The 27,422-nt window shown below is 40.5% G+C and overlaps 1 protein-coding gene across 2 annotated transcripts in view; it reads left to right on the forward strand.

Moving 5' to 3' along the window:
- Nucleotides 1–1,228: 1,228 nt before the first annotated feature.
- The window catches only part of TMEM65 (transmembrane protein 65), a 44,541-nt gene continuing 18,347 nt past the window's right edge, over nt 1,229–27,422 (forward strand). The window contains exons 1-3 of one of the 2 annotated variants that reach the window (XM_066265712.1): nt 1,229–2,035; nt 18,606–18,686; nt 27,077–27,121. In XM_066265712.1, the coding sequence (XP_066121809.1) occupies nt 1,732–2,035; nt 18,606–18,686; nt 27,077–27,121 (430 nt within the window). In that variant the 5' untranslated portion in view covers nt 1,229–1,731. The remainder of the gene's footprint in view (nt 2,036–18,605; nt 18,687–27,076; nt 27,122–27,422) is intronic. The other variant, XM_066265713.1, reaches the window with a different exon arrangement.

Genomic DNA, 27,422 nt, shown 5'->3' on the forward strand with positions numbered 1-27,422 from the left:
ACTACCCTAGAGGCTTTGAGATTTTTTTAAAAATTGCTTTCTCTGTTTCTTTAAGTTAGAGCAGTGATTCTTAAACTTTTGTTGAACTGAAGGGTCTGTTAAAACACAGACAACTGGGCCCAACTCCCACTTTCTCATTTAGGAGGTCTAAGGGATTTGCAGGACTAACAAGCTCTGCTGACCAGGGCTCATACTTTGAGAACCACTGAGAAAGGAGGAGGATTTAGTGACAACATTCCTCCCTTGATTCACGTTTATATGAACACTTACATGTTAATAGCATGCCTATTCCATGGAAGGGCTTGGGTTGGCTGCAGCAGCCGATAAGGATAGGATTTAGATTTTGATTACCCTTGAGCAGATTTAGTCTCTAAGTGGATCTATTCTCTAAGACAGGTAGCCTAAGTGTCATTAAGACAGGTTCAGATGGAGAGCGAAAGGAAGGAAAGCTTGGAGTAGGATCAGAGCTGGGCCTCTAAAGATGCCTCGGACATAGACATCTGGAAATAGTGGAACATCGCGGAGTTCTTTCTGTTTTGGCATAGAGATAACAAACCTTGACAAACACCCGGAAAAGGTCTGTGACATTCCTGCTTCCAGCGCTCCAGCATTAATCTGCAAGCTGCTGACATCAGGACGAGGAAGGGTGCTCTCAGTGTCAAGAGCTCAGTCTCAAACTCCTCGGAAAGGGGTAGAACTGGCGTCGCCCTCTTACTGGAGTCTCAGAGACCCAATTGTCTGTCGGAAGCCACGGTGGGCGCTGTCTTGGCAAAGAGTGTAGCCTGGCTGCTTCAAGCGCCGGAAGCCTGAGTAGGGAGCTGTGACCTCCGAGGCTGGGAGCGGTAGCGCGGCTCCCCGAAGCGGCCTGGCTGGCACCCGAGAGAAAGGGGCCGCTTGCTGGGGCATTGTTTAGAAAGAGCCCCAGATTTAGGCAGGGCGCTAAGTTGGGCCGAGTTGACAGCCTTACTACCGGGTGGGGCGAGGGGTCCAAAGCTCTTCCTCGCCAATTCCCCCGCTGGACTTAAAAGTGATGGATGTCAGCACAACGGCTGCGCTCCCTTTCTGCCTCTATTTCCACGCATCGGCACCGGAGCACGCATGTGCACGTTCCCGGCACGGGAGAGAGAGCGGCCCGCAAGCCTGCGGACTGCGCCTGCGCGGCCACGCCCCTCCCCTTCGCTCCGCCCTGTTACTCCTCAAACCGCCGCTAGGGGTTGCGGCGGCGGCTGCGGCTACGGAGCGCGGCCGCTTTGAGGGCGCGGAAGCAGTTCGGAGTGGAAACGAGGGCTAGAGGGTGGGAAAGCCGGCGGGAGAGAAGGGCGGCGCCGGAGGAGGGCGGCGCGTGGCTGACTCATCCCTCCGGACAGGCCGACTGACAGACACAAACCCACGCAGAAGCCGCCCGCCCGCCCGCGCCGCTCCTCCCCAGCCGGGAGGCGCCCGCCCGCACCGGCCGCCCGCCCTCTCCAGGAGCTCTCCCGGCCCGATCGCCTCCGATAAAGTTTTTCTCATCGGAGGGACCGGAGCCGCCGCGGGCTTTTTGGAAGGGAACGGGGACGGAAGAGGAGGCGGGAGCCGTGCGGGCCCGGGGAGTGCATGGTGCCCGGCGCTTCGGCTGCTCGTGTGGAGGACATCGGGGCGGGGTCGGCGGAGCCCAGCTCCTTCTAGCCTCCGCCTCGCCAGAGATCGCCCCCCGGGACCGCCGCGGGGGTCCCCGCGCCCCAGCCCGCCATGTCCCGGCTGCTGCCGCTGCTGAGGAGCCGGACCGCGCGCAGCCTGAGGCCGGGCCCGGCCGCCGCCGCCGCGCCCCGCCTGCCGCCCCGGTGCTGCTGCGGGCGGGGGCTGCTGGCGCTCGCGTTCCCCGGAGGGGCCCCCGGCGGCGCCCGGGGGCTGGGCACCCACCCCAAGAAGGAGCCCATGGAGGCGCTGAACACGGCGCAGGGCGCGCGCGACTTCATCTACAGCCTGCACTCCACCGAGAGGAGCTGCCTGCTCAAGGAGCTGCACCGCTTCGAGTCTATCGCCATCGCCCAAGGTAAGGGGCGAGCGGGGGCGTGCCCGGGGCCCCGGCGCCCTGCCTGCCCCGCCTGCCCGGCGAGCCCTGCCGCCCCTCGGCCCGGGACCTCCGCTGCGCCCCCAGCTCCCGACCCCCCTCGCCCGCCTGGCCCCGCGCCTGGGACGTCCGAGGGGGGGAACTTTCCGCCTCCTGACCGTCCCCGGGCGGTGGGGGGCAGGCAGGACTGGCGCTTCTCGAGCCAGGCAGCCGGGGCCAACTCCTGGCTGGCCGGGACCTCCCAGCCTTAGGAGCCCGAGCTTTAGCCCAGATTGCCCACCGATGCTGTCTTGACTTTGTTTTGATTTGCTGTGTGCCTCGCCTCCCCAGCCCTCTAAGTCCTCGATGCGTTTTTCTTGTGAACGTGTAAGCCGTGCAGGTGGCATGCTTGCCTCCTTCCAAAGTGCTAAAAATCCACGAGGCAAGAAGAAACTTTCTTGAATGTTTCTGAAAGGAAGATGGATGGGTGCCCGTAGGAAGGGATGTGGCTTCATAAGGCTGAGATGCTCTCGGCAGCTTGTTGGCACACGCACGTCTAGTTGTATGAATCTGAGCGGCCAAAGGAAACATTTCCCTGGGAAACGGAAAGAATGCATCAGACCGGCAACTGCAGTCCACACTTGCAAGCCCATATAAGTTCGGTGCTTCGCTAGTTAAACTCCAGTTTTTGTTGTTTCCCCAGAGGTCGAAAGAATGGAGTAAACAAGAAGGTTTTTTTTAATTTTTATTTCTTTCTGGTAATCTGTGGTTCCACAAGAAAAAGCAGACTTCTGCTCAAAAGTAATTTGGAACGGTAAAAGCAAAGCTATTTTTAAGCCAGCATGTTAAAAGAGGATATTTTTAAAACCAGTGCAGAATGTTGGTAGGTCAGAATTTGAGTCCAGCTGAAAAAGCTTAAAATTTATAAAGATCGAAAAGGTGAAAGGAGCCAAAGATAAAATCATTCAATCTTAATTTATTTTCCACTTAAATATGGTAATACAGACAAAATACATTGCTACTATTTTAGATTACATTCTGATATGTTTGAAAATTAAGTTTACTCCCCCCCAAAAAAGTTGGTAGGTACTTAAGCATTCTATAGATTTCTTAAATTTACAGCGCATTGAATTGGAACATGACATTTGATTTGCCACAGGCACTTGAAAGTGTTTCTTCTGCCTGTGCACAGGAATGGAGGAAAGATTTATCTATCTCATATGAGCATGACTTATCTGTGTTACTTCTTCAGAAACTTTTTAGTAATTGTGCTTTTTAACCACTTTTTTTCCCCTCAGTTCAGGGAATTGTGGAGTAGTTTACAGTGTTGGATGATTCAAGACATTGTCTACCCACAGTGCTTTTAGAGGAAAAATGTAACATCGCAATCAAATCACTTATTAAATGTGTAATCATTTAATACACATTTATATGTATACACAGTTATATAAAGTCATAATCGGATGCTAGCATATTTTGTAAGCGATGTCTATACTCAATATGTGGTTTTAAAATATTCAAGTCTGAAAATGGGCTCTTTGAAAAACAATATAAACCCATATGCTGACGCATTAGTTTTAGGATTCTTTCTCCATGGGCAAGACTATTAGAACACACATTTGACCTTTTCTAAATAATTTCTTGGAAATTCTGCATTACCATTGCTACAAGATTAGAGGGCCCTATTAATGTAATTTAGGTCTTTTTTTTTTTTTTTTTTACGTTACTTTTTTTTTTTTTTTAATTTTATTTATTCATTTTAGAGAGGAAAGAGAGAGGGAGAGAGAGAGACAGAGAGAGAGGAGAGAGAGAGACAGGGGGGAGGAGCTGGAAGCATCAACTCCCATATGTGCCTTGACCAGGCAAGCCCAGGGTTTTGAACCGGCGACCTCAGCATTCCAGGTTGACGCTTTATCCACTGCGCCACCACAGGTCAGGCCTAATTTAGTTCTTGAAAAAGCATATCCTGGTTAAATTTTACTTCATGCTTATTGCACATAGCAATAGGGATACTCCATTTTCCAGTGAAGATACTATTTTTAAATTCAGCGTGGCTTTAAGTATGCTGGAAAGGACCTGTAAACTTCAGTCAATGGAGATCAGTTAGCATCAATTATACTTAATAAGTATGTAAGTTATATGAGAGAGGAGTTAGTGATTTGTCCTCTTTGTTCAAGATAAACAGGTAAGGATATAGGAAACAGTGTGGCAGTCAAATGCTTATCTCCTATTTATAAATTAAAGAACTTAAGAGTTTAAATCAATTATTTTTGCCAGTGTTGATGACTAAATTATTGCCCTGTGGTTCAAATGACACTTGAACCAAAGTGCTGCTCCTTTAATTTTTATGACAGTCTTAGTGTTCCTTGTTGTTTTCAATATTAACACATATAGTTACTATAGAAATACCTGGCATCATCACTAATAAATTACTTATTTATTAATCATTTAAGGTAAAGAGGGTTTTATGTTGCAAAGGAAGACAGCTCATTCCATTGCTGAAATCAACATTTCTTTTCTCAAATGAAAATTTCCTATGTTTTTCTTTTGTTGCTTTTGAATGTTTTTAAATACCCAGCTCATATATTAAATGTGTGTACTTCATTTTTTTTGAATGAAATAAATTCTGTTTAAAGGGCTTATTCTTATTGTAGGAAATCTTATGTGTTCTTGGAAAGGTTGCTTGTATGATCTAGTGAAGTGTTTGGGACTTTCTGTGGAAACATTAAGGAAAAAAGCCAAACATGCTTTGATAAGTCAGTGGAATCTACTGCTGAAATTTGATACCTTTGCCCTTATCTTGCTTATGTGTTTATCAGTCAGCATGTGATATAGTCTGTGACAAGATAAAGCATTAGAATAAATTTATAATCGATAAGGACTACTTTGTGGGTTGTCTTATCATAGCTACATAGGATATTGTGATTTTTAAGTAACAAACTGATTTCCTCCCTAATTTCAAAAAAGTTGATGTGTTATCAGCTTGCCCACTCAACCTGATCTTCTTCCAGAAACAGTTCATATTCTCCTGATAGTATATACATTGTTAGTATATTGCTTTTACAAGTAGGGCTGGCAAGCTATTATTATAGTTGCCTTTTAATTTTAGCCAGGATATTAAAACAAATTTGCCTCCAGCTTTTTGCAATTACAGTTTCTATTTTTATTTACTATATAAAAACTGGTTCTAGGACCCCACTTGGATACCAAAATCTGTGGACACTCAAAGTCCCTTATATAAAATGGCTTACTTTATATACGACCTCTGCACATCATCCCTGTATACTTTAAATCCTCTTTAGATTACTTATAACATCTAATACAATGTAAATGCTGAGTAAATAGTTGTTATACTGTATTGTTTAGGGAATAATGACAAGAAGAAAACTCGATACATGTTCAGTACAGATGCACCCATCCTAGGCCTGTCTACATTGTACATGTCAGCAACACATAACTTTTTTTTTCTGAATGTTTTTTCTGAAGCTGGAAACAGGGAGAGACAGTCAGACTCCCGCATGCACCCGACTGGGATCCACCGGGCACGCCCACCATGGGGCGATGCTCTGCCCATCCTGGGCGTCGCCATATTGCGACCAGAGCCACTCTAGCGCCTGAGGCAGAGGCCACAGAGCCATCCCCAGCGCCCGGGCCATCTTTGCTCCAATGGAGCCTTGGCTGCGGGAGGGGAAGAGAGAGACAGAGAGGAAAGCGCGGCGGAGGGGTGGAGAAGCAAATGGGCGCTTCTCCTGTGTGCTCTGGCCAGGAATCGAACCCGGGTCCTCCGCACGCTAGGCCGACGCTCTACCGCTGAGCCAACCGGCCAGGGCTTTTCTGAATGTTTTTCATCTGTGGTTGGTTGAACCCTCAGATGCGGAACCCACAGATACTGAGGGTCAAATGTATAGCAGTTTGGTTTTTAAAGGGTGGGCAATGGTATTGCTCATTGTATTAGTGATAGGTACATTGCTGTATTACAAATTACCCTGAAACATAATGGCTTAAAAGAAACATACATGTATTGTCTCAAGGATCAAGAATCTGAGGATCAGGAATCCTGGAGCAGCTTAGTAAGAAGTTCTGACTCAGGGTCTTTTGTGAAGTTGTAGTCAAAGTTTCAGCTGGGGCTGCATCATTTGGAGTCTTAATGGAGGCTGGAGCACCCATTCCCAAGAACGCTCGCTCACATGGCTGTTGGCCTGCCTTGCAGGCCTCTCCCCAGGGCTCCCTAAGTGCTCTCCAGATGTGGCAGTTGGCTTCCTCCAGAACAGGTGATGACAGAGCCTAAGCTGGAAGCCACAACCTTTAATTACTCAATCTCAGAGGAGATATTCCATCTCTTTTGCCCTGGTACATCATAGGAGGATATTATACAGGGTTTAAAACCAGCTGGTAGAAGAAGTCTCTGGGGGACATCTTAGAGTCTGCCTTCCACAGTTATTTAAGGTATTGTAATTAATGTTTATCAGATAATTACATAGATAAGAGTTGGCTTTTTTTTTTTTATTTTATTTATTCATTTTTAGAGAGGAGAGAGAGAGAGGGAGAGAGAGAAACAGAGAGAGAGAAGGGGGGAGGAGCTGGAAGCATCAACTCCCATATGTGCCTTGACCAGGCAAGCCCAGGGTTTCGAACTGGCGACCTCAGCATTTCCAGGTCGACGCTTTATCCACTGCACCACCACAGGTCAGGCAAGAGTTGGCTTTTGGGGACGCACAATAAAAGATTTGATTTGAAAAAAAGGAGCTTAGGATATATTTTTGTTAAATGTGTACTGAAGGTATTTTTAAAATGAGATTCTTTTTATATATAACAAGTAGATATATTGAGGTGCACAGAGCAGTTTTCCTACCAGTGTCAGATTTTAATCAGCTTGCATTTTTCTGTTTCACTGTGTGAGTGGTAACTGTGTACATTTAGGTTGCTTTTTACCATTCATCTACATCCACATAGACACACCGTGCAATGCTAAACTATAGTCTGGTTGTTCCTCACCTTTTCACTTTTGTAATTATTTAAGGTAGGATGAGGAGTTTCATTCTGAGAACTTGTCATATAGCATAAGGTAAAAAGCTGATATTAAAGTGGTTACATAGAATATTTAAAAACAAGACTTTTCATGAAGCTCTGATCTGCTAGGGATATTGGACTATTAAGGAGAGTATCTCCGTTTTTCTCAGCCTATTGTTATGGGTTATGTGAGAAAGTAGCAACTCTGTTAAGCTACTAACTTCTGGGATGAACTAGAGAGAAATTTGCTTTTGCTCAAAGAGAATAAGAAAGAGGGTGGGGTAAAACATTTCCTACTCCCAATTAAGATATGTGAATGAAGATATTTCAGTGCCTTGGTTGAAACAGGAAAAGGAATAAGGGAAGTGTAGCCTCAACCAGATCCAGCCAGTGGACAAGAGCCAAGATGAGGGTCTAAAGTGTGAATTGAGTCAGGAGGAGTGAGAGATATCTAATAAGCTGAGAGCTTCTATATGTTGGGCCGAGAAAAGTTAAATGAAGCTTTGCTACAATTATTTACCAATATGGAAAGAACCTAATTATAACAGTATATTCCCACAAGCTTAACTCTGAATACTTCAGTTACTGGGTATATTGGAGTGACCCCCTATTACTAGGGATTACTGTTAGTAGATAACAGATAACAACTAAGATTTCTCTTTTCCATTATACAATGAATATATGCTATTTAACAGTTTTTAATCATCACTTACATAAAACTTGATGTCCGGAGTTAGGTGTGATTTAAAACAATTTCTAGTATATCTTGATTTTGTGGTTGAGGAGTATAGTCAGGGCTCAGCTAGGTGATTCATTTGTTTCATGCAGTGTCTATGAAGGTCACTCTATAAACTTCAGCTGGAAAATGGGCTGGTTACAGGGTCCAAGAGAATTTCATTCATGTCTGGCCCTTTGGTGGAGATGGCTGGCTGGAAGGCTGAGCTCCAGTGGAATGGCTGACCAGAGTAGGTGCATGTGATCTCCCCAGTACAACAGTCTCAGGATGCTGTAATAGCTGGATGATTGACCAAGACTCCCAGAGAAAATGTCCAAGAGGGCTAGATAGAAGCTTAAGACCGTATTCGTTTTTTATTTTTCTTTTCCTTTTTTTTTTTTTTTACAGAGACAGAGAGAGAGAGTCAGAGAGAGGGATAGACAGGGACAGAAAGGAACAGAGAGATGAGAAGCATCAATTATTAGTTTTTCGTTGCGCATTGCGACACCTTAGTTGTTCATTGATTGCTTTCTCATATGTGCCCTGACTGCAGGCCTTCAGCAGACCAAGTAACCCCTTGCTTGAGCCAGTGACCTTGGGTCCAAGCTGGTGAGCTTTTTGCTCAAACCAGATGAACCCGCACTCAAGCCGGTGACCTCAGGGTCTCGAACCAGGGTCCTCAGCATCCCAGTCCGACATGCCATCCACTGCACCACCGGCTGGCCAGGCTCCTTTTATTTATTTATTTATTTTTTTGACAGAGAAAGTCAGAGAGAGGGACCGATAGGGACAGACAGACAGGAAGGGAGAGAGATGAGAAGCATCAGTTCTTCGTTGCAGCTCCTTAGTTGTTCAGTGATTGCTTTCTCATGTGTGCCTTGACCAGGGGGTAGGGGGGTGGGGTGGCTACAGCAGAGCGAGTGACCCCTTGTTCAAGCCAGTGGCCTTAGAGCTCAAGCCAGTGACCATGGGGTCATGTCTATAATCCCACGCTCAAGCCAGCGACTCCTCGCTCAAGCTGGTGAACTCATGCTCAAGTCGGATGAGCCCACGCTCAAGTTGGCAACCTCAGTGTTTCGAACCTGGGTCCTCCGTGTCCCAGTCCTATGCTCTCTCCACTGCGCCACTGCCAGGTTAGGCTTTGTATTAATTTTACATTGCTGCTATAACAAATTACCACCAATTTAGTGGTTGAAAGCAACACAAATTTATTGTCTTAGTGTTCTGGAGGTTTGAATTCCAAAATGAAACTTAAGGGGCTAAAATAATAGTGCCAACAGAATTCTATCCTTCTGGAGGCTCCACAGAAGAAGCTGTTCCTTGTCTGTTCCAACTCTTGTCATTCCTTAGTTCCTGGTCACATCACTCTAATCTCTGCTTTCAATTGTCACATCATCTCCTTCATTGTTGTTTTTTTTTGCTGCCACCTTTGAGGACCCCTATGAGAATATTTAGGGCCTACCTGGATAATTGGACTCTCTCAAAAGCCTTAATTTAATTACACCTGCAGAATCTCCTTTGCCATGTAAGGTAACATATTCACAGGTTGGAGAATTAGGATGTGGACATATTTGGTGGCCTTTATTCAACCTCCCACCCAACTTGTTATGACCCAGCTTTGGAAGTGCCAGAATGTCATTTCTGTTGCATGTTATTGGTTGAGCAAGTCACTGAGGCCAGTCTGTGTTCAAGGGAAGGTAAATTAGGAGGAGGTATTCCATGTTACTACCATACCTAATAGTTATCATTTGTCCCTTTCTATCAGTACATTTTAAAAAATGAATCATTTCTGTTACAAATCTTTTTTTGTTTGTTTTGTTTTGTTTTTGTTGAGAGAGAGAGTCAGAGAGAGGGACAGATAGGGACAGACAGGAAGGGAGAGAGATGAGAAACATCAGTTCTTCGTTGTGGTTCCTTAGTTGTTCATTGATTGATTTCTCATATGTGCCTTGACCATGGGCCTTCAGCAGACCGAGTGACCCCTTGCTCGAGTCAGCGACCTTGGGCTCAAGCTGGTGAGCCTTGCTCAAACCAGATGAGCTCACGCTCAAGCCGGCAACCTTGGGGTCTCGAACTTGGGTTCTACGCACCCCAGTCTGACGCTCTATCCACTGCAGCACCGCCTGGTCAGGCTCTGTTACAAATCTTGTATTGCATCTTTCTCTATCAATGCATACCATTACCATATTAGGTTATATAGTAGTTTGTTTTAGAAATTGAGCATTAGTTCTTATGCTGAGTGCTAATACAGTGATTACTTTTACATATTGAACTATATGGGACTTTTTCCTCCATGTCAGGATTTCTCAACATTAGCACTATTGACATTTTGTGCTGGATAATTCTTTGTAGTGGGAGCTATCCTCCACAGGGGATATTTAGTGGCATCCCTGTCCTCTACCTGCTAGGTGATAGAGGCACCTCCTACCAACCTCATCCCCAATTCTATCAACCAAAAATGTTTCTAGAAATTGCCAGATATGCCATAGAGAAGATAAGGGATGGGGAAGAGGAGGAGGGTAGCAAAATTGTCTTGGTTGAGAGCCATTGCTTTATATGAAATTCTGTAGGCTGTTTCTTCTTCAGTCCTCTGCCTTTTCTTTTTTTTTTTTTTTTTTCCTGAAGCTGGAAATGGGGAGAGACAGTCAGACAGACTCCCGCATGCACCCAACCGGGATCCACCCGGCACGCCCACCAGGGGCGAAGCTCTGCCCACCAGGGGGCGATGCTCTGCCCATCCGGGGCGTTGCTCTGCCGCGACCAGAGCCACTCTAGCGCCTGGGGCAGAGGCCAAGGAGCCATCCCCAGCGCCCGGGCCATCTTTGCTCCAATAGAGCCTTGGCTGCGGGAGGGGAAGAGAGAGACAGAGAGGAAGGAGGGGGGGGGTGGAGAAGCAAATGGGCGCTTCTCCTATGTACCCTGGCCAGGAATCGAACCCAGGTCCCCCGCACGCCAGGCCGACGCTCTACTGCTGAGCCAACCGGCCAGGGCTGCCTTTTCTTACCTTCTCTTCCATCATACATTGATACTTGCTATTATCACTGTATTCTCTTTGCTTTTAGCTCATTGCTTTATTTTACATTTATTTGTCTCTGGGTAAGGACAGAAGAGCAACTCCTTACATCCCTATCAAACTCCTCATCTCTTTATTAAGTAAATGAGCTTTGTGACCATTGTTTTTCTTGACTGTGATGTCTCTTTACAGCTAAGTTCTTGACTAAATTCTAAATATTAGACACTTAGGAAAAAGTTAAACTTGCTATAGTGTCTAATTCACCAGTAATTATTTGGTGGTGTTCATCTCAGTAGTCACTTACTGCTACCTTTTTACATTAATCATGACAAGGACATTTTTATAAACAAATTTGTGGATAGGAAAACTGAAATAATATAAAGTCTGCAATTTATAGTGTCAACTAGAAGGTCAGTTGCAATTAAAGATAATTGATGATCTTAAATACTAGGGATGACCTGATATTGAACCATTAATAGTTTCATTTTTTTCTAAAAGTAGTGCTGAGTTTGGGTATCCACACTTTGTCTGGTTTTCTTTGGCATGTCAGTGTAAAGCTAACTGAAACAGATAGAGACCAATTCCCTGAGTGAAGATTTTATTAGCATTTTTCTTAAATTCTGAATTAATTAGTATGTAGATTTATTGGACTCTCCACTTGTCTTTGACATATAGGTTGATGTGTGCTTAAAGTTAATGAAAACATCCACATTAAAAACAAGAAGTTGGATGTTAAAATATAGTAGCTCAGTTACCTCACACCATCTGGTAAATGAGAGATAAAGGACTTTGCAGGTCACAAGATATCATTCCTCTTAAACTCTGAAACATTGACTTTGATAGCTTTTGTTGGAAGCACATTAGCATACCTCATTTTTCTCTTTCTTAGTAAAAGAATAATGAGCACAATTTAGCTTCTACTAGATGACAGAGCCCTTATATACTGTATTTTAATACAGTAATTTTCTTTGGGGCTAATTCTATTTGTAGACATACTAGTCATCATACCACGTGCTAGAATACTGTGCCATTTCAGTTGGCAGGCTTTTTGGATTCTGTTGGAGTGGTAGTGAAATGTGCTGGGCTTATCATACCCCTCCCCCACCCACCAGTGCCCACAGACTGTTCAACCTTATTCTCATTCATCCCTTGTGGTTGTGGTAAACTCTTTTCTGCTGTGTAAGGAGGTCTGTTTCTTGGCATCTCTGTTATTATTTCTTTTTTTTTTTTTTTTTAAAGAGACAGAGAGTCAGAGAGAGGGATAGATAGGGACAGACAGGAATGCAGAGAGATGAGAAGCATCAATCATTAGTTTTTTGTTGTGACACCTTAGTTGTTCATTGATTGCTTTCTCGTATGTGCCTTGACTGTGGGGCTGCAGCAAACCAAGTAACCCCTTGCTTGAGCCAGTGACCTTGGGTCCAAGCTGGTGAGTTTTGCTCCAACCAGATGAGCCCGCGCTCAAGGTGGCGACCTCAGGGTCTTGAACCTGGTCTTCCACATTCCAGTCCGTTGCTCTATCCACTGTGCCACCGCCTGGTCAGGCTATTATTTCTGATGTCTGCTCTTTGTCACTCTTCCATAGTGTTTTTTCTTTTTCTTTCGTTATCATTATGGTTTTGAACTCCCTATGCTTCTCAATAGGGTTTAATCCTGATACACATTTCAAGGTCATAGACCCCTCCCCCCTTTGTCTTTCCAGCTAGCCAGTTGCATCTATCGCATTGTTATTGATCTTTAACTCTTCAGATTTCATATTGAAAATCTTGTGAGCACTTTTGCTAATAATCGGGGTGGTAGCTGTACAAAGAATCATTGTTGTAAGCACCCAGTTAACTGAGGTATTACTATTTTTGGACCTTAAAGCTTCAGGGAAATTTTTATTAGAATGTTCTTACTTGGTTTAGTTTAGGTTTTCTGTTTTCTTTCTGAGTTTTAGAGATTATTTAGTACACTATATTACTAAAAAAATTGTACTTTAAAATACAGCTGGGATTTTATAACACAACCTCTGAATTTCTATTGTAAAATGGTTCGTTTTTTTTTTGTTTGTTTTTTTTGTTTTGTATTTTTCTGAAGCTGGAAACGGGGAGAGACAGACTCCCGCATGCGCCCGACCAGGATCCACCCAGCACGCCCACCAGGGGGGCGACGCTCTGCCCACCAGGGGGCAATGCTCTGCCCCTCCAAGGTGTCGCTCTGTCGCAACCAGAGCCACTCTAGCGCCTGGGGCAGAGGCCAAGGTGCCATCCCCAGCGCCCGGGCCATCTTTGCTCCAATGGAGCCTCGCTGTGGGAGGGGAAGAGAGAGACAGAGAGGAAGGAGAAGAGGAGGGGTAGAGAAGCAGATGGGCGCTTCTCCTGTGTGCCCTGGCCAGGAATCGAACCCGGGACCCCTGCACGCCAGGCCGATGCTCCACCACTGAGCCAACCGGCCAGGGCCTGGTTCGTTTTTTTATAGAAGACATTCTGCAGCTGCTAACACCATCTTTACTATAATCACTTAGCAATTATTAACTATTGCTATGTGTCAACATATTACACTCAGTTTTTATGTAATTATTTTATTTCTCTTAGAGAGAGGAGGAATGATCTCTATTCTATAGATTAAGAAACTGAGGCTTAGAGAAGTTTCCCAAGATCCTGCAACTGGGTGGCAGAGTATAGTTTTTAACATGACTTTGTTTAACTCTAAAATCCCTGTTCTTCTTATTATATTTTCCTTGATATTTATACCTGGAGCTTTCAATACATGTTGGGAAAATAAGTTACACTTCAAATGCTCAGTGGAAGTCACATATCTTAGTCTATTTTTTGTATGTTTGTACAACATACAACATTCAATACAAAAGCAAATATGACATTGTTACTTTGAAAATAAGGGAAATCAGTAAAATCACTGTGCAAAAAAAGTTTATAAATTGTTTGAGGAATTTGGAAAGGTCAGAAAACTAGTATTTGGGACTCCTGTCATGAATTTCTAACCTTTAATTTTTGAATGAGCTTTATAAAAAATATCTAACTTACAATTCATAGAAAAGCTTTCCAAACTTTAAAATTTGTTTACTTAACAAATATTTGTTACTCCCCAAACTACATAACAGTCACTGCTAGAGGTACATCAGAAAATTACTGTATTCCCTTACATATAAGATGCATCTTTTTCTGAAAAATTTGGGTGTCTAACAACTGGGTGTGTCTTATACAGTGGTTGTAGATTTTTTTTTTTTAACTTACATTTAAGAAGTGTGGCATTTCAAATGCCATAGATGGAACTGAGGACAAGGCAATATATGAAGACTGGGATTCATCATCAGACACAGATGAGGACAAGCTAATGGATGGGAGTTTTGACAGTGATGAGGAGTTGTATGAATTCCATGATGAATAAAACTTGAGTTCAATAATTATGTAATTTATTTTTTTCCCCAAATTTCAGGCCCTCAAATTAAGGTGTGTCTTATATATGGAGTGTCTTATACATGAGGAAATACGGTAATCGCCATGATACTCTCATGAAGCTTACACTTTCAAGAGAGGAAAGATATGAGTGACATAGTAAATAAAATAGGTGTGGACTGTGGTTGTAGAATAAACAGAATGACAGGTTAGATTAGGTGATCTGGGAAGGCCTTTGTACAGGTAAAGCTGAAAAGAAAGGATTGAAGTCGTTCAGTCAGCTGTAGGAAGAGCATTGTGAGAAGAAGGAAAAGGAAATAGCAGAACCTGAGATGGGAGTGGACTTGGCGTAGAGTAGGGACAGAAAGCACCTATGGAGTGGGGAGTGAGATGAGCAGGTTGGCAGAGGCCAGACTGGTCAAGGCCTTTCCAGGTAATCCTTAGGGAAGCCACTTGAGGGTTATACATGGGAGTGAAGTCATGGGATTTAAAGAGCACTTGGGCTGCGAATGGAACTGATTGACGGTGCACATGCTTAAGCTGGGAGACCACTTAGGAAGCTGTTCCAGTAGTCTTGGCCAGCCGGGGATGATGGTGGCTTAGACAGGGTGGCCGTGGGGGTGAAGAAAAGAAGATGGATTCAGGGCATTATTTATTTGAGAGTGAACTAATGGGACTTGCTGATGGTTACAAAGGGGCAGGTTATTAAGGGAAAGAAAATAGAAAATGAGGATTTAGGTTTCTCACTAGTGATTAACAGATGGTCCTGTTAACTGTAAGGTTGAAGTCTGGGGAAAAATAGATTGTGGGGGGTGGAAATTAAAATGTCAAGTTTGGACATGCCATGTTTAAAATACCTTTGTGAATGTGAATGGAGATATCAGGTAATTAGGTATGTGTGTGTGCGTGCATGTGCGCCTATAACATAAATCTGAAACTCATAGGAAGTTTAGGCTAAAGATGTAAGTGTGGGTGTCAACTGTTGTATATAGATGGAGAAGAGGATCCAGGAGAGAACTCAGAAACACCAGTGTTTTTTGGAAGGGAAGAGGAAGAAGAACCAGAACTGGAAGGAAACTGAGGAGGAGTGTCCACAAAGACAGGAAAAATAATAGTGTATTTCGAAAGCTAAGTAGAAAAGACAGAATGCGAATGATTTGATGCCTTACATAGTAAGGGGAAGACTGGGAGGAAAAAAAGAAGGCGCATAGGATTTAATAACACGAAAGAGACTGATGTCTTTGTCAGAAGCAGTTTTATAAGAACTGTGTGGGAAGAAGCCAGATTTTAGTCAGCTAAGGAAGGAGTATCAATAAGAGCAATTCAGCTCTTCAAAGGGAACTTTGGATAGTACTACTAGAGTAGCTTGAGTACCACTGAGATTGGCTCTTTACTCCTAGGTTAGAAATCTGAACTTATTTTAAATATTTGTTACTAGCATACTCATCTCTTGTTACAGACAGTCCTGTGTAGAATTCTAGTTCATCAGAGAAAAATATAATATCACAGGTAAGCAAATCACACCCCCTTTTAGCAGCATTGTGAAGAATATATGCAGGCTGTTTAGCAGCGAAGATCTTTTCATTTGCTTTGGTAAGAAGCTTATAGAAATCAAGATGATTGGTAACTCCTCTTTTCTTCTCCTGGGATACGGGACTTTCAATGCTAACCTGAGATATTCCCTGGATGGTGGGTCATACTACCTGATAGTATTTTTGCCCTTCTCACAGATGAAGGTTTTTGACTCATAGGAGAGACTGAAAAAGGATTTAAGTAGAATTAATTTCATGTCCATTCTGCACGTCCGCTTTTCCACTACTGAAGGTCTGCAACAAAATGGACACTTAAAGATCCCCTCTCTTACCATTTTTTTTTTGTGTGTGTGTCTGGTGGGATTTCTGGTGAAGGGCTCTTCCAGAAAGTGCGGACTGCCCCAGTTTATGTGTATGCTTGCCCCTTCTCACTGTCGTGCCAGCCCACACTTTGCTGCACCTGCTCCCGTACTGGTCTAACTGTACCCTTTTTAGGGTGTCTGCTTGCATCGACCTCACGTAAGCAAGTGTTGACGTCCCCCCTCTGTCCCTGCAGGTACCTGCCTCTTTCCGTTTAGGCCAGGGAAGTGCTCGGTGACTTCAGTTCTCTTATGAGTTCAGTTCGAAATAAGTCATGAGTTTGAAGATGATGTGACTTCATTTCACTGTTAGGGTGGTGACAATGTTCTTTGTAGCTATCTACACACCACAGTGCAAAGTAGAACAGTCATCCGGGATCTGATTGAGATGCAGATTCTGTTTCTCGGTAGGTTGGAGGTGGGACCTGAGATTTGCATTTCTAACAAGTTTAGTGATTTCAATGCTGCAGGTCCAGGGGCCATATTCTGAGTAATGGTTTTGTTTTTGGTTTTAAGGTGGGAAAGAGGTGAGGTCGCATAGATAAACTCAGGCATGCTTGAGTTGTGGAAGGAAACAGCAAACAGATGTGAAAGTGATAACGTAAGATGTGGCACCTTGAGTGAGCTGGCAAACTTTGCGTTTGTGTGTGAGAAAGATGTTATGGTTTGAAAAACATTATCCGAGCATTTTTTTTTTCTGCTCAAAGGACTTTCTTAAAGACATTAGAAAAAATGTGAATTGTCAACACTGATTTTATAGCTATACAAAGAGAACTTTTTATTGTAATTGTGTTTTCCCCACTTTATAATATTTTTTAAGTTTTGAAGCAATCTCGAAATTATAGAAGAGTTTTAAGTATAGTGCAGTAAGTACCCCCCAGCCCCCCTTAGTCATTGAGAATATGTTACTTCTGTCACGTTCCTTGGGAAGCCGTCTCTGCGACAAGGACAAAACCAAAACCAAACAAACAAAAAACCACACAAACAAAGAAAGTTTAACAAGAAAAACAAAACAAAAAAAGGAACAAAGATTATTAATTCCTTTAGGATGTAAGAAATTTATTGGGGAGTGCTGTTGGAATCCTTACCTTAGGAAAGAGGGGAAGAGGAAGGTTTGGGCAGAGGTAGAAGTAAAGTGATACAGTCTAAATGGAAACTTCACCTGACCCTGTGGAAGTTCTAGCGATAGAATGACCCTTCACAGTTGTCCGGAGTTGAGCGAGAGGTCTGGGCCTCTGCCTCTGTGAAAATGAGCTATTGGCTGTGGACTGCCCGGGGTGGGGCGCAGAGCTTTGGGTGAGGCAGCATTCTTCTGAGCCAGTTCTCCAGGATGGGAGAATGTTGACACTGCCTTGAACTGCTGCCATTTGGAAGACTGCAGAAGTGCAGCGAGGAGAGCCTGGAGAAGGTGAACCTATTACAGACAGAAGTGAGGAGGTTGTGGTGAAAAGGATGAGCATGTTCAAGAAGTGACTCTGGTTCTGGTTCAAACGTCACGCTAAAGAACTCTCAGAGATATTTTATGACATTGAAAATACAAAGGATAAAATGTGATGCTTGCTCCATATTGTGTTATATGATGAGCAGAAGAGTACTACACTGTTGAAACTACTTTTGGTCGTTTGTTTTTTTTTACAAAGAATAAAACTTTATCAGCATTTCTAGTATTTTAAATTATGGTATACTGAATAAACATTAGTTATACTATTTCAGAATTTTCTTTTATAGTTGTAACTGTCAGTAGAAAAATTTAAAAATCTTTTTATTGTGGTATAATTGACATACACTATATTTCAAATGTGCAAGATAATGATTTGATATTTGTGTATATTGCAAAATGATCACCACAATACATCTAGTTAACATCCATCACCATACATAGTTGCAAACCTATTGTTTTTTCCTCTTTTTTTCCCCCCTTCTTTTCCAAGTGACAGTAGGGGAAATAGAGAGACAGACTCCTGCATGCACCCCGACTGGGATCCACCCAGTAACCTCTATCTCGGGGCCGATGCTCTGGCCATCTGGGGCCATGCTTGCCACCAGCTATTTTTAGTGCCTGAGGTGAAGGCTCCACAGAGCCATCCTCAGCTCATGGGCCTGATGCGCTCAAACGAGTCAAGCCATGGCTATGGGAGGAGAAGAGAGAGTGAGAGAGAAGGGGGAGGGGCAGAGGTGGAGAGGCAGGTGGTTGCTTCTCTTGTGTGCCTTGTCCAGGATTTGAACCGGTGATATTCATACGCTGGGCCGACGTTCTATCACTTAGCCACCGGCCAGGGCCAGACCTTTTTTTCTTATGAGAGAGCTTTTAATGTTTGAAAAAAATATAAAAGATCACAGAACAATTGTAATTTCCTCCATTGGTTATTAAGATTTTGCACAGTTTCAGCTTGCATTGTCGTTTTAATGGCCCCACACTACTGTGCAAAGCGAGGACTGCCTATATTCCAGCATGCTTCACTTCAAAATTTCATATACACTTTTTATTTGCACATATTTAATTTACTTTATTGTTTGAATACATTTTGATTTTAAAATATTTTTAGCATGCAGATATCCCAAACCTGAGATTGCCATTGTGAAGTCAGCGAAGAAGGTACCATCAGCAGAGGCCCCTGATAGTTTGGGTATAGTACAATCTTAACAGTATTGATTGTTCCTTAGATGTTTATTGCAAATAGCAAAGCATCTATTTGGCAGAACTTCTTGCTGGTTTGAAATAGCATGCTTTTAGTTATAATAATGATTTTTTTTTTTGCATCATTGTTTTAGACTGCCTACAAAATATTTTTTACTATCTAATCCTAGACTTTGTGGATATGATGAAATAATAATTGCATGCTTAATTAACAAAAGGATTAAATTTATGACCTTAACAAAAGACACATCACTTATATTTAATTGTATTTCAACAGTGTATTTTTTAAATTGTCGCAGTAATCCTGGCAAGGGACACATAAGAAGCATTTAAAAAAAACAAAAGGAAAAGAAAAACACACACACAAACAAAAAAAGGAAAATTAGGGAAAAAAACAACAGATTATTAATTTCTTTAGGATGATTGAGTAGGAAAAAAGGACCTTTTTCCTACTCAAAAAAGGACACAGGGAAACCTTCAGAATATTGTAAAGAGAAACTGTATTTAAATAACTGAGCTTCAGGAAAATAGATTACAAAATATATCTTTGAATAATTTAAAAGCATTATATAATTTCATTTTAAGGTCATTCACAAATTTTTTTTAGATTCAGCCTCCATACAGTTTGCTACCTAATTTATGTTGCATGCTGTAGTGGTGGTGGTAGGGGGGAATTGTATTGAGAGAGAGAGAGAGAGAGAGAGAGAGTGTGTGTGTGAGAGAGAGAGAGAGAGAGAGAGACGGAGATGAAGGAGGGAGGGAAGGATGTATAAAAATAAATATCTCTCTGTTCCTATTTTATTTTTATTACTATTAAATATAGATTGCCTAAGAAGTATAACACAGTATATGAAAAAGAATCAGAAATGTTTTATGGCCCTATTGAAATTTTAGAAGAATAAAGAGTAAATATAACTTAGTTTTTGTAGGTTTATAAAGGGGTGAGCAAAAGTAGGTTTGCAGTTGTTTGGAAAAAAACATGCAAGTTAAATAAATAATAATTCAGGAATAAATTTTGTTTCACATGCTCACTATAAACCTACTTTTGCCCACCCATGTATATAGTGTCAAGCAAAAGCCAAACTGGGAGAACTTCGGAGAACTACAGAGACATATAGTGTGTGTGTCCACACTATGTACATGGACATATTAACATATTAGTATGTCTGCAAAATTTTCCTCGTATACTTTACTCGTTCTAATGTAATTTTAAAAACTTAATTGCAGCTTGTATGTAGAAGTTAAACATTTAATGAAAGGTCTTTTGAAGAGTAAAGTTTTTATTTTGAATTGTTCTGAAGATTGTTTAGGTAGTCCTCAGTTTTAGAACAATGTAGGGGAAAAGGAATGATCCTTTACCTAAGGGTGATGGCAGATACAATCACAAGGAGGTAAGGAGCTGCTGAGCAGTAACTGAACTGATGCCAGGACGCGCCTGTCAGTGATCACCTTCTGAGAAAAGGTTTTCTTTGGTAACCATGACAAATCAGTTGATTTCCTCCTTTTATTTTTGATGGATTTAAAAATTCTAGTTAATTGCAGTTTTATTTCTTTTTTAGAACAAAATAAGATTGTATTTATTATATTTTAATTTTATTTGTTTTTAATTTATTTTTAAAATATTTTAGTGAATTGCAGTTTTATTTTAATTTCAAATATTGATTCATGCCCAGTGGTTTGACAGTGCTTTTACATATTTATATACAATTGAGTCTTGGTTCTTCTATCTCTTTCCATTGAGAATTTAATTATTGAAAGAGATATAGAATGAGAGAATGAGAACCTAAGTTTTAGATCCAGCTTTGTGTCTTTGAGTAAGTCACTTAACATCTCTGGGCTTAAGTGGCTGCATCAAAGTGCAGAATCAAGTCAGTATTTCTCAGTGGGCATACTACTGGCATTTGGGCTGGATAATTCCTCATTATAAAGGGCTCTCTTGTGCATTGTAGGATGTTTAGAATTCCTAATGCCAATAGCATTTCTCAATCATTATCACGCCCAAAAACATCCCTGCATCTCCAAGCATCTTGTAGGGTGACATGCCACACCTCATGTTGAGAACCACTGGCAGATGGTCTCTAAGGATCCCTTTCACAGCTCACCTCCTATGGAAAATAATTTATTTGGAGAATAATCCAAAGGGAAAAAGGTAATGAATTGACTGAAAAATCTCTATTCATTCCCAGTATAAAGCAATTTTATTTTAAAATGAGTATCTTCTGGGGACCTATGTAAACATACACACAGTTATATCTATCACTTAAAATGTTCCAGAATGAGTTATAATTTTTTCCTAGCTCACAATAAGCTTTCCACCTAAAATATAATACATAATCCATAGTTAAATGATTTTCTCAACTTAGTTTAACATTATAATATTGTCTCTATACCTAATAAGTAAAAGTAACATGATCTTATTTTATTTTTTTGTTTCTTTTGCACAAGATCAGTTTTCTAAAAGTTGTACTGTTGTTTTAAGATCTGAATCTTTTTTAAAAAGACATATTATTATATATAGTAATTATTATTTTTCATCTTCCTTTGGCATAAAGGAAGGGAAGGAATATAGCCTCTTTAAGTAGTGTATATAATTGTCCCAAGTACACAAATTAGACATGTAAAAGCAACCACTAATCAATAGTATGTTTGATTATCCAAAAAAAAAAAACAAAACCCATGAAATGATCACAATAAGAGAAATAAATTATACCTCTAGTATTTACTGTTTCTTAAGTCAGAGGTAAACAATGAACAGGTTAGTATATTAATGAGGTTCCTAAGATGAAGACTCATTTTGCACTATCACCTTCCTCTTCATTACTACTTGGACAACTGCTGTTCTCAACTGTTAAGCCACTGGTCTGCCTCAGCCCAGGAACTGGTTATTCACCATTAAGTAAGCTGGATAGGAGCCTAGGTTGCAATGAAGCCTCAGGTCACATGATACATACCAGAGAAGGTTAATGGGGTAACAATATTATGTGATCTACGTAGAAATTTCTTTATTACATAATGTGTAGGAAACTTTTAAATGCTACTCATTCTTTTTTGGGGTGTCTTGGCTAAAGCATATAAATACTATTTTAATTTTTTTTCTCTTTGAGAGGAAGGGGAGAGGGAGAGAAGAAAAGGGAGGAAGAGAGAGGGAGGGAGGGAGGGAGGGAGGGAGAGAGAGAGAGAGAGAAAGAAAGAAAGAAAAAGAAAAGAAAGAAAGAAGCATCAATTCATTGTTCTACTTAGTTGTGCCATTGATTGCTTCTCATATGTGCCCTGAGTCAGGCTCCCACTGGTGACCCTGGGATCAAGTGCATGATCCTGGGATCGAACCAGCAACCTGGGCACTCTGGGATGATACCCTATCCACTGTGCCACTTGCCAGGGCTAAAGCACATATATATATGCATATATATATATATATATATTTTTTTTTTTTTTTTTTTTTTAACTATTTATTGATTTTTTTTTTTTTTTTTAATTTCTGAAGCTGGAAACGGGGAGAGACAGTCAGACAGACTCCCGCATGCTCCCAACCGGGATCCACCCTGCACGCCCACCAGGGGTGACGCTCTGCCCCTCCGGGACATCGCTCTGTTGCGACCAGAGCCACTCTAGCGCCTGGGGCAGAGGCCAAGGAGCCATCCCCAGCGCACGGGCCATCTTTGCTCCAATGGAGCCTCGGCTGCGGGAGGGGAAGAGAGAGACAGAGAGAGAGGGGGAGGGGTGGAGAAGCAGATGGGCGCCTCTCCTGTGTGCCCTGGCCGGGAATCGAACCCGGGTCCCCCTCACGCCAGGCCGACGCTCTACCGCTGAGCCAACCGGCCAGGGCCTAAAGCATATATATTTTTAAAAATAACTTTAAAATCCTTTTATAATTATAGCTTTATTTTAAAAGACAAACCCTATTAATTGAAATGAACTAATTAAAAAAGTTAAGTTCCTTGCTGTTTTCTAAAGAGTATTTTCATTTTTGAATGTCAGTTTTTATATTTCTTAGCCTTATTAATTTGTTTATTTTAAAAAATATTGCTGTGTAGCTTCATAAACCCTTTTTGGTGCATGTTTGGTTTTTTTTTTTTTTTTTTTTTGGCATTGCTTAAATTATTTTGCACATAGCATGGTTTGCACTTTAAGTTTGTAGTTTTTAATGTTATATATTTATTGTAAATTTTACCTTATCCATTGGATCTTCTGGTTCTATTAAAAGTCTAAGCAGTTATTTTTAATGTTCAGAAATATAGCCCCCAAATTGTTGCTGACACATAGTAGTTTCATCTGTCCTTTCTATAAATCTTTTATTAGGCCAAATAGTGATTTGTGTAGCCACATCTACTCCTATACTTTATTGGGGACAAGCTCAAGTGGGACCTGGAGCAATTACTAGGTGGTCAAAATCAGAAAGTAATTGGGTAAAGAGTATTTAGTTTTTTGTAATGAAAGGCACAGTGTGTGCACTAAACTGTTCCTTCTGTGTCATTCTGGGTGAAGTTGCTTTGTACTTACTAAATCTGTTATAAATGCTTTTGAATTTTTCCCTTGATTTGTGATCTTAAATTGATGTTTATGTCCATGGTAACAAACTGAAATAAATTACCACATTTAGAATCATTATTGTCATGAAAGTGTAAGAGAAAACAAGACTTGTTTTTCAGATTTCGTTTGTTTCAAGTGTGGATTTATAACTTACAAAGTATGGTTGAGTTTAGTAGAATGGTGAACAATGAAAATGACAGATTATAGTCCCTATTATAAAATATAATAGAACTTGCTCTATATACCAAAGGACTTCATTATAATTTCTAGCATCATCACTGTAATTATGTTTTGTTTTATAATGGAAACTAAAATGTCGATACTGTAGGTGTTCAATTTATATTTCTTCTACCAAAGTATTTTGATTTTAAATTTAAGATGTATCTCTTAGTAGAGTAACTTATTTAAAAAACACATCAGGCATACATAGCTTATCCTAAAAAATAGCAAGAAAGACTTGTTAATATTGGACTAAAGATTGTTTTTAAAAGTTACTCTACAGGGCAATATAATTGAGGAGAGATACATAGGTTAAATCTCATAATGATCTTCTCAGACTGCCCTACCTATTTGTTGTATTGGAATCTTTTGCCAACTAAAATAATTTGGCAGTTGATTTAGGCTTGGAAATGTTTTGCAAGGATTCTGTTTTAATGACAGTTTAACTGCATTCTGAAAACATGAAAATATAGTAACATCTCTAGAAAAAAATTGAAGGGTAATATATCAAAGTGTTTATTTCTGAGAAGTTATAGGTAGTTTTAATTTTTTTCTGAATTTTATTCACTTTCTACAAGGAACATGTAGATCCTTTCTAATTGAAAAGTATAACGTAACTTTAGATAAGCCAAAGAAGTTTAGTAGTTTAAATGCAATTTTTAATTTTTACTTAAAAATTCCTCTTACGTTAAAAAAACAAACTCTATCTCATCCTTTTAATATGGTAATTATAAATAAATATTTATATATGAATGACATGTATGCATGTGTCTGTATATATGTGGCTTGTCTAATCTGTGAGATTCTTACAGTGGATTAGTACTGCAGCCAGCCGTCTAACTGAAGAGTGCAGGCAGGCACAGAGCACTGCGTGGCTAGGTTGCCGGCCGTGGTGCTTTCCCAGGGAGTCTGTTCTGAAACTTGCCTGTTACATATATCTGAGAGGTACAACTTTAAAAGAATATTCTACTTGATTCTCAGCACTAGTATAAAGGGTAAATTTTAGTGTGCTTATAGCATTAATAAATTCTATTTGAATAAAAATATTTCAGTATATGTTACATTTTAGTTATGACGTATTCTGAAACATTTTAGTAAAACCTAACAGTGTTTTCAGGATCAAAGCAAAGGTGAACTTTATAATGGTCATACAGAGATGGCATGATTACTGTCCCAAATGTATGTACTAGGAAAAGCTGCTCCTTAATCTTACCAATCAAAAAGCTGTTATTATGAGAAAAAGAAAAAGAAATCAATTCAGCTTATTAGAGGCTACACTTTGCCAATTTCCTCTTTCACCGGATGCCATTTTAGGTTAAATAATGATAAACAGTTGGTCAGGAATTTACTTTATTTTAAAATAAACTTTTAGAGCATGGCCTCAGATACAGACCCCTTTAGACATGTGACCTACAGCAAAACCTGGGAACCTCTGGCACAGCTGGAGGGCATTTCTATTCCTCTCACTTTCCCATAGTGCTTAGCATTGGACTGTTGATTGGGAGGTATCTGTGAGCACAATGGAGTCTGACGAAAGGTGGCAAGTTTAGACCACTATATGGTTAATCAACAAAGAAATGGTAGAGGGACTGAAGAAAACCATTTCCCAGCAACTCATTCACCCAGACCTAGGGAGTCTCTAAGACCTTCTCTGAGGCGCCCTTAAACAAATCTCCCTCTCTTTTTTAAGTTAAGAATAGCATATATTTCTGGTAGTACTTTTATGGGAAAATAAACTATATTGTCCAAAATTTTTTTAAAATCTGCATTTTTTTCCTCTCTTGTTTTTCTTACATTTTTTTGTTTCTCATTACTCTTTGTCTTTCTCTTCCTAATATGAATTTCCCCTTTCTTTTAAAAAAATGTTTTTTAATTTTATTGAAGATTTTACTTCTTGACTTTACAGAGAGGAGAGAGGAAGAGAAAGGGGGGGAGAAATGGGAAGCATCAACTTGTAGCAGTTGCTTCTCGTATGTGCCTTGCCCAAGCAAGCCCAGGGTTTCAAACCAGCAACCTCAGCATTTGATATTTTATCCATTGTACTACCACTGGTCAGGCTTAACATTGCTAAAAGAGATAAATCTTAAAGTTGAATTCTTAGAACTTTCTGAATAATACAATAATTGATTTAACTGCAGGTTTTAGTGTATTTCTTGTTATAAAGCCATATGACACTATAAGCTTTTCTAATAAAATAGCATTTACAAATGATTAATTCTCCTTTTAAATATAGCTTATAAATGAAGATTTATTTGCTTTTTATTTTTTAAACTAAGTTTTTTAGTTCTTCTGTTGTTGTAGATTATAAATAAGTATTTTAGAAAATGTGTATCTAGTCTGTTATATGTTTCCTAGGAAAATCTGATGGTATTAAATCTTTAGAGCAGAGCAATCCATGGTGTGGGTTCTTCTCCATAGGTTATCAATTAAGTCTGTGGGATTGGATGAGGATGAAGAAGATAGAATTCTCTGCCATTTTCCCATAGCTTATTCTCGTACCTGTACAGTGGTAACATAGTTATTATTACAAGATTAGGTGGGTTGCTTTTTTTGTAGTCATTGTTAATTTTTACATTTAATGATGACTGAAGATTCTTACTTGCTTTGCTATATATACTTGGGAAAACTGTGTGTGTTTATTATGACATATTATAAATTGTGTGTGTGTGTGTGTGTGTATATATATATATATATATTAGTGACAGAGAGACAGAGAGAGGGACAGATAGGGGCAGACAGACAGGAAGGGAGAGAGGTGAGAAACATCAACTTATGCAGTAGTTCTGGCAACTTAGTTGTTCATTGATTGCTTTCTCATATGTACCTGTTGGAGGGAGGTGGGGGCTCCAGCCAAGCCAGTAACCCCTTGCTCAAGCCAGCAACGTTGGGGTCGTATCTATGATCCTATGCTCAAGCCAGTGACCTCAGGGTTTCCAGCTTCGGTCCTCAGCATCCCAGGCCGACACTCTATCCACTTTGCCACTGCCTGGTCAAGCATAAATAGTATATTTTTACTTGTTGAATAAGATCCCACTGTTGTAGGTCATTTTACTGTGTAGAATATTCTATATTATCCAGTAGTATAGGTTTCAAAACTCAAAATATTTAGTATATTTTCAAGGGAGACTAATTAAGGAACAGAATACAATCGTAATACATTGCTTTAAAAGTAGAAGTTTTCTATTTTTGAAGGACATCTAGGTCTATTTGAATATTATTTTTGTCACTATTAATATTTATGTGTACTTGCATTTCTTAAGTCATGTAGCGTTGCCATCTTAAAGAAGGGTAGCTATATTTTTGAAGTTTTTAAAGCTGTAATTAATGTAAACAGGCTTACTATATAGCTGCAAGGACTTAAAAAAACAAAAACAAATTATTTATTCAGGGTTATAGAGTCAGCGGCAGGCTTGTAACTAAAGTGAGTTTTGGTTTGTAGCCTTGTATTTAATCTATACCAACTAATATTTTCTCTATGGATAACTTTGGCCCATTATCCAAAAGATAATTTAGGAATAAAGTCCGATAATTTCCCATTTTATAAGTCTACTGGGGTTTTCTTCATTGTAATAAAAAAGAAATCATGCTACAGTAACTAATTCTTGAACAAAACCTTTTTTTCCCCTTTAGAAAAATTGGAAGCTCCACCACCCACCCCAGGACAGCTGAGATATGGTAATGGATCTATAATTGTTAAATATTGTGCATTTGTCTTTTGGACTTGAAATAACTATATCATTCATTGATAGTACAAAAGAGTCAATAAATTAAATCTTTCCAGATAGAGTGGGTTATCCTATTTATTAAGCCGAAGCAAAAAGTTTATAAACTTTGTTAATGACATATCACAATATTCTGGCATGTCTAATATTGTTAACTATATTACTGTTCAAATATTTACCATCTAGAAGCAGAATTATACTTATGGATTTTTTTTTTAATTCTCAGAAAAAAGGATATATTTTCTTTAGTTTGG

The sequence above is a fragment of the Saccopteryx bilineata genome, chromosome 3, assembly GCF_036850765.1.
Source record: "Saccopteryx bilineata isolate mSacBil1 chromosome 3, mSacBil1_pri_phased_curated, whole genome shotgun sequence".
NCBI classification, from domain to species: domain Eukaryota; kingdom Metazoa; phylum Chordata; class Mammalia; order Chiroptera; family Emballonuridae; genus Saccopteryx; species Saccopteryx bilineata.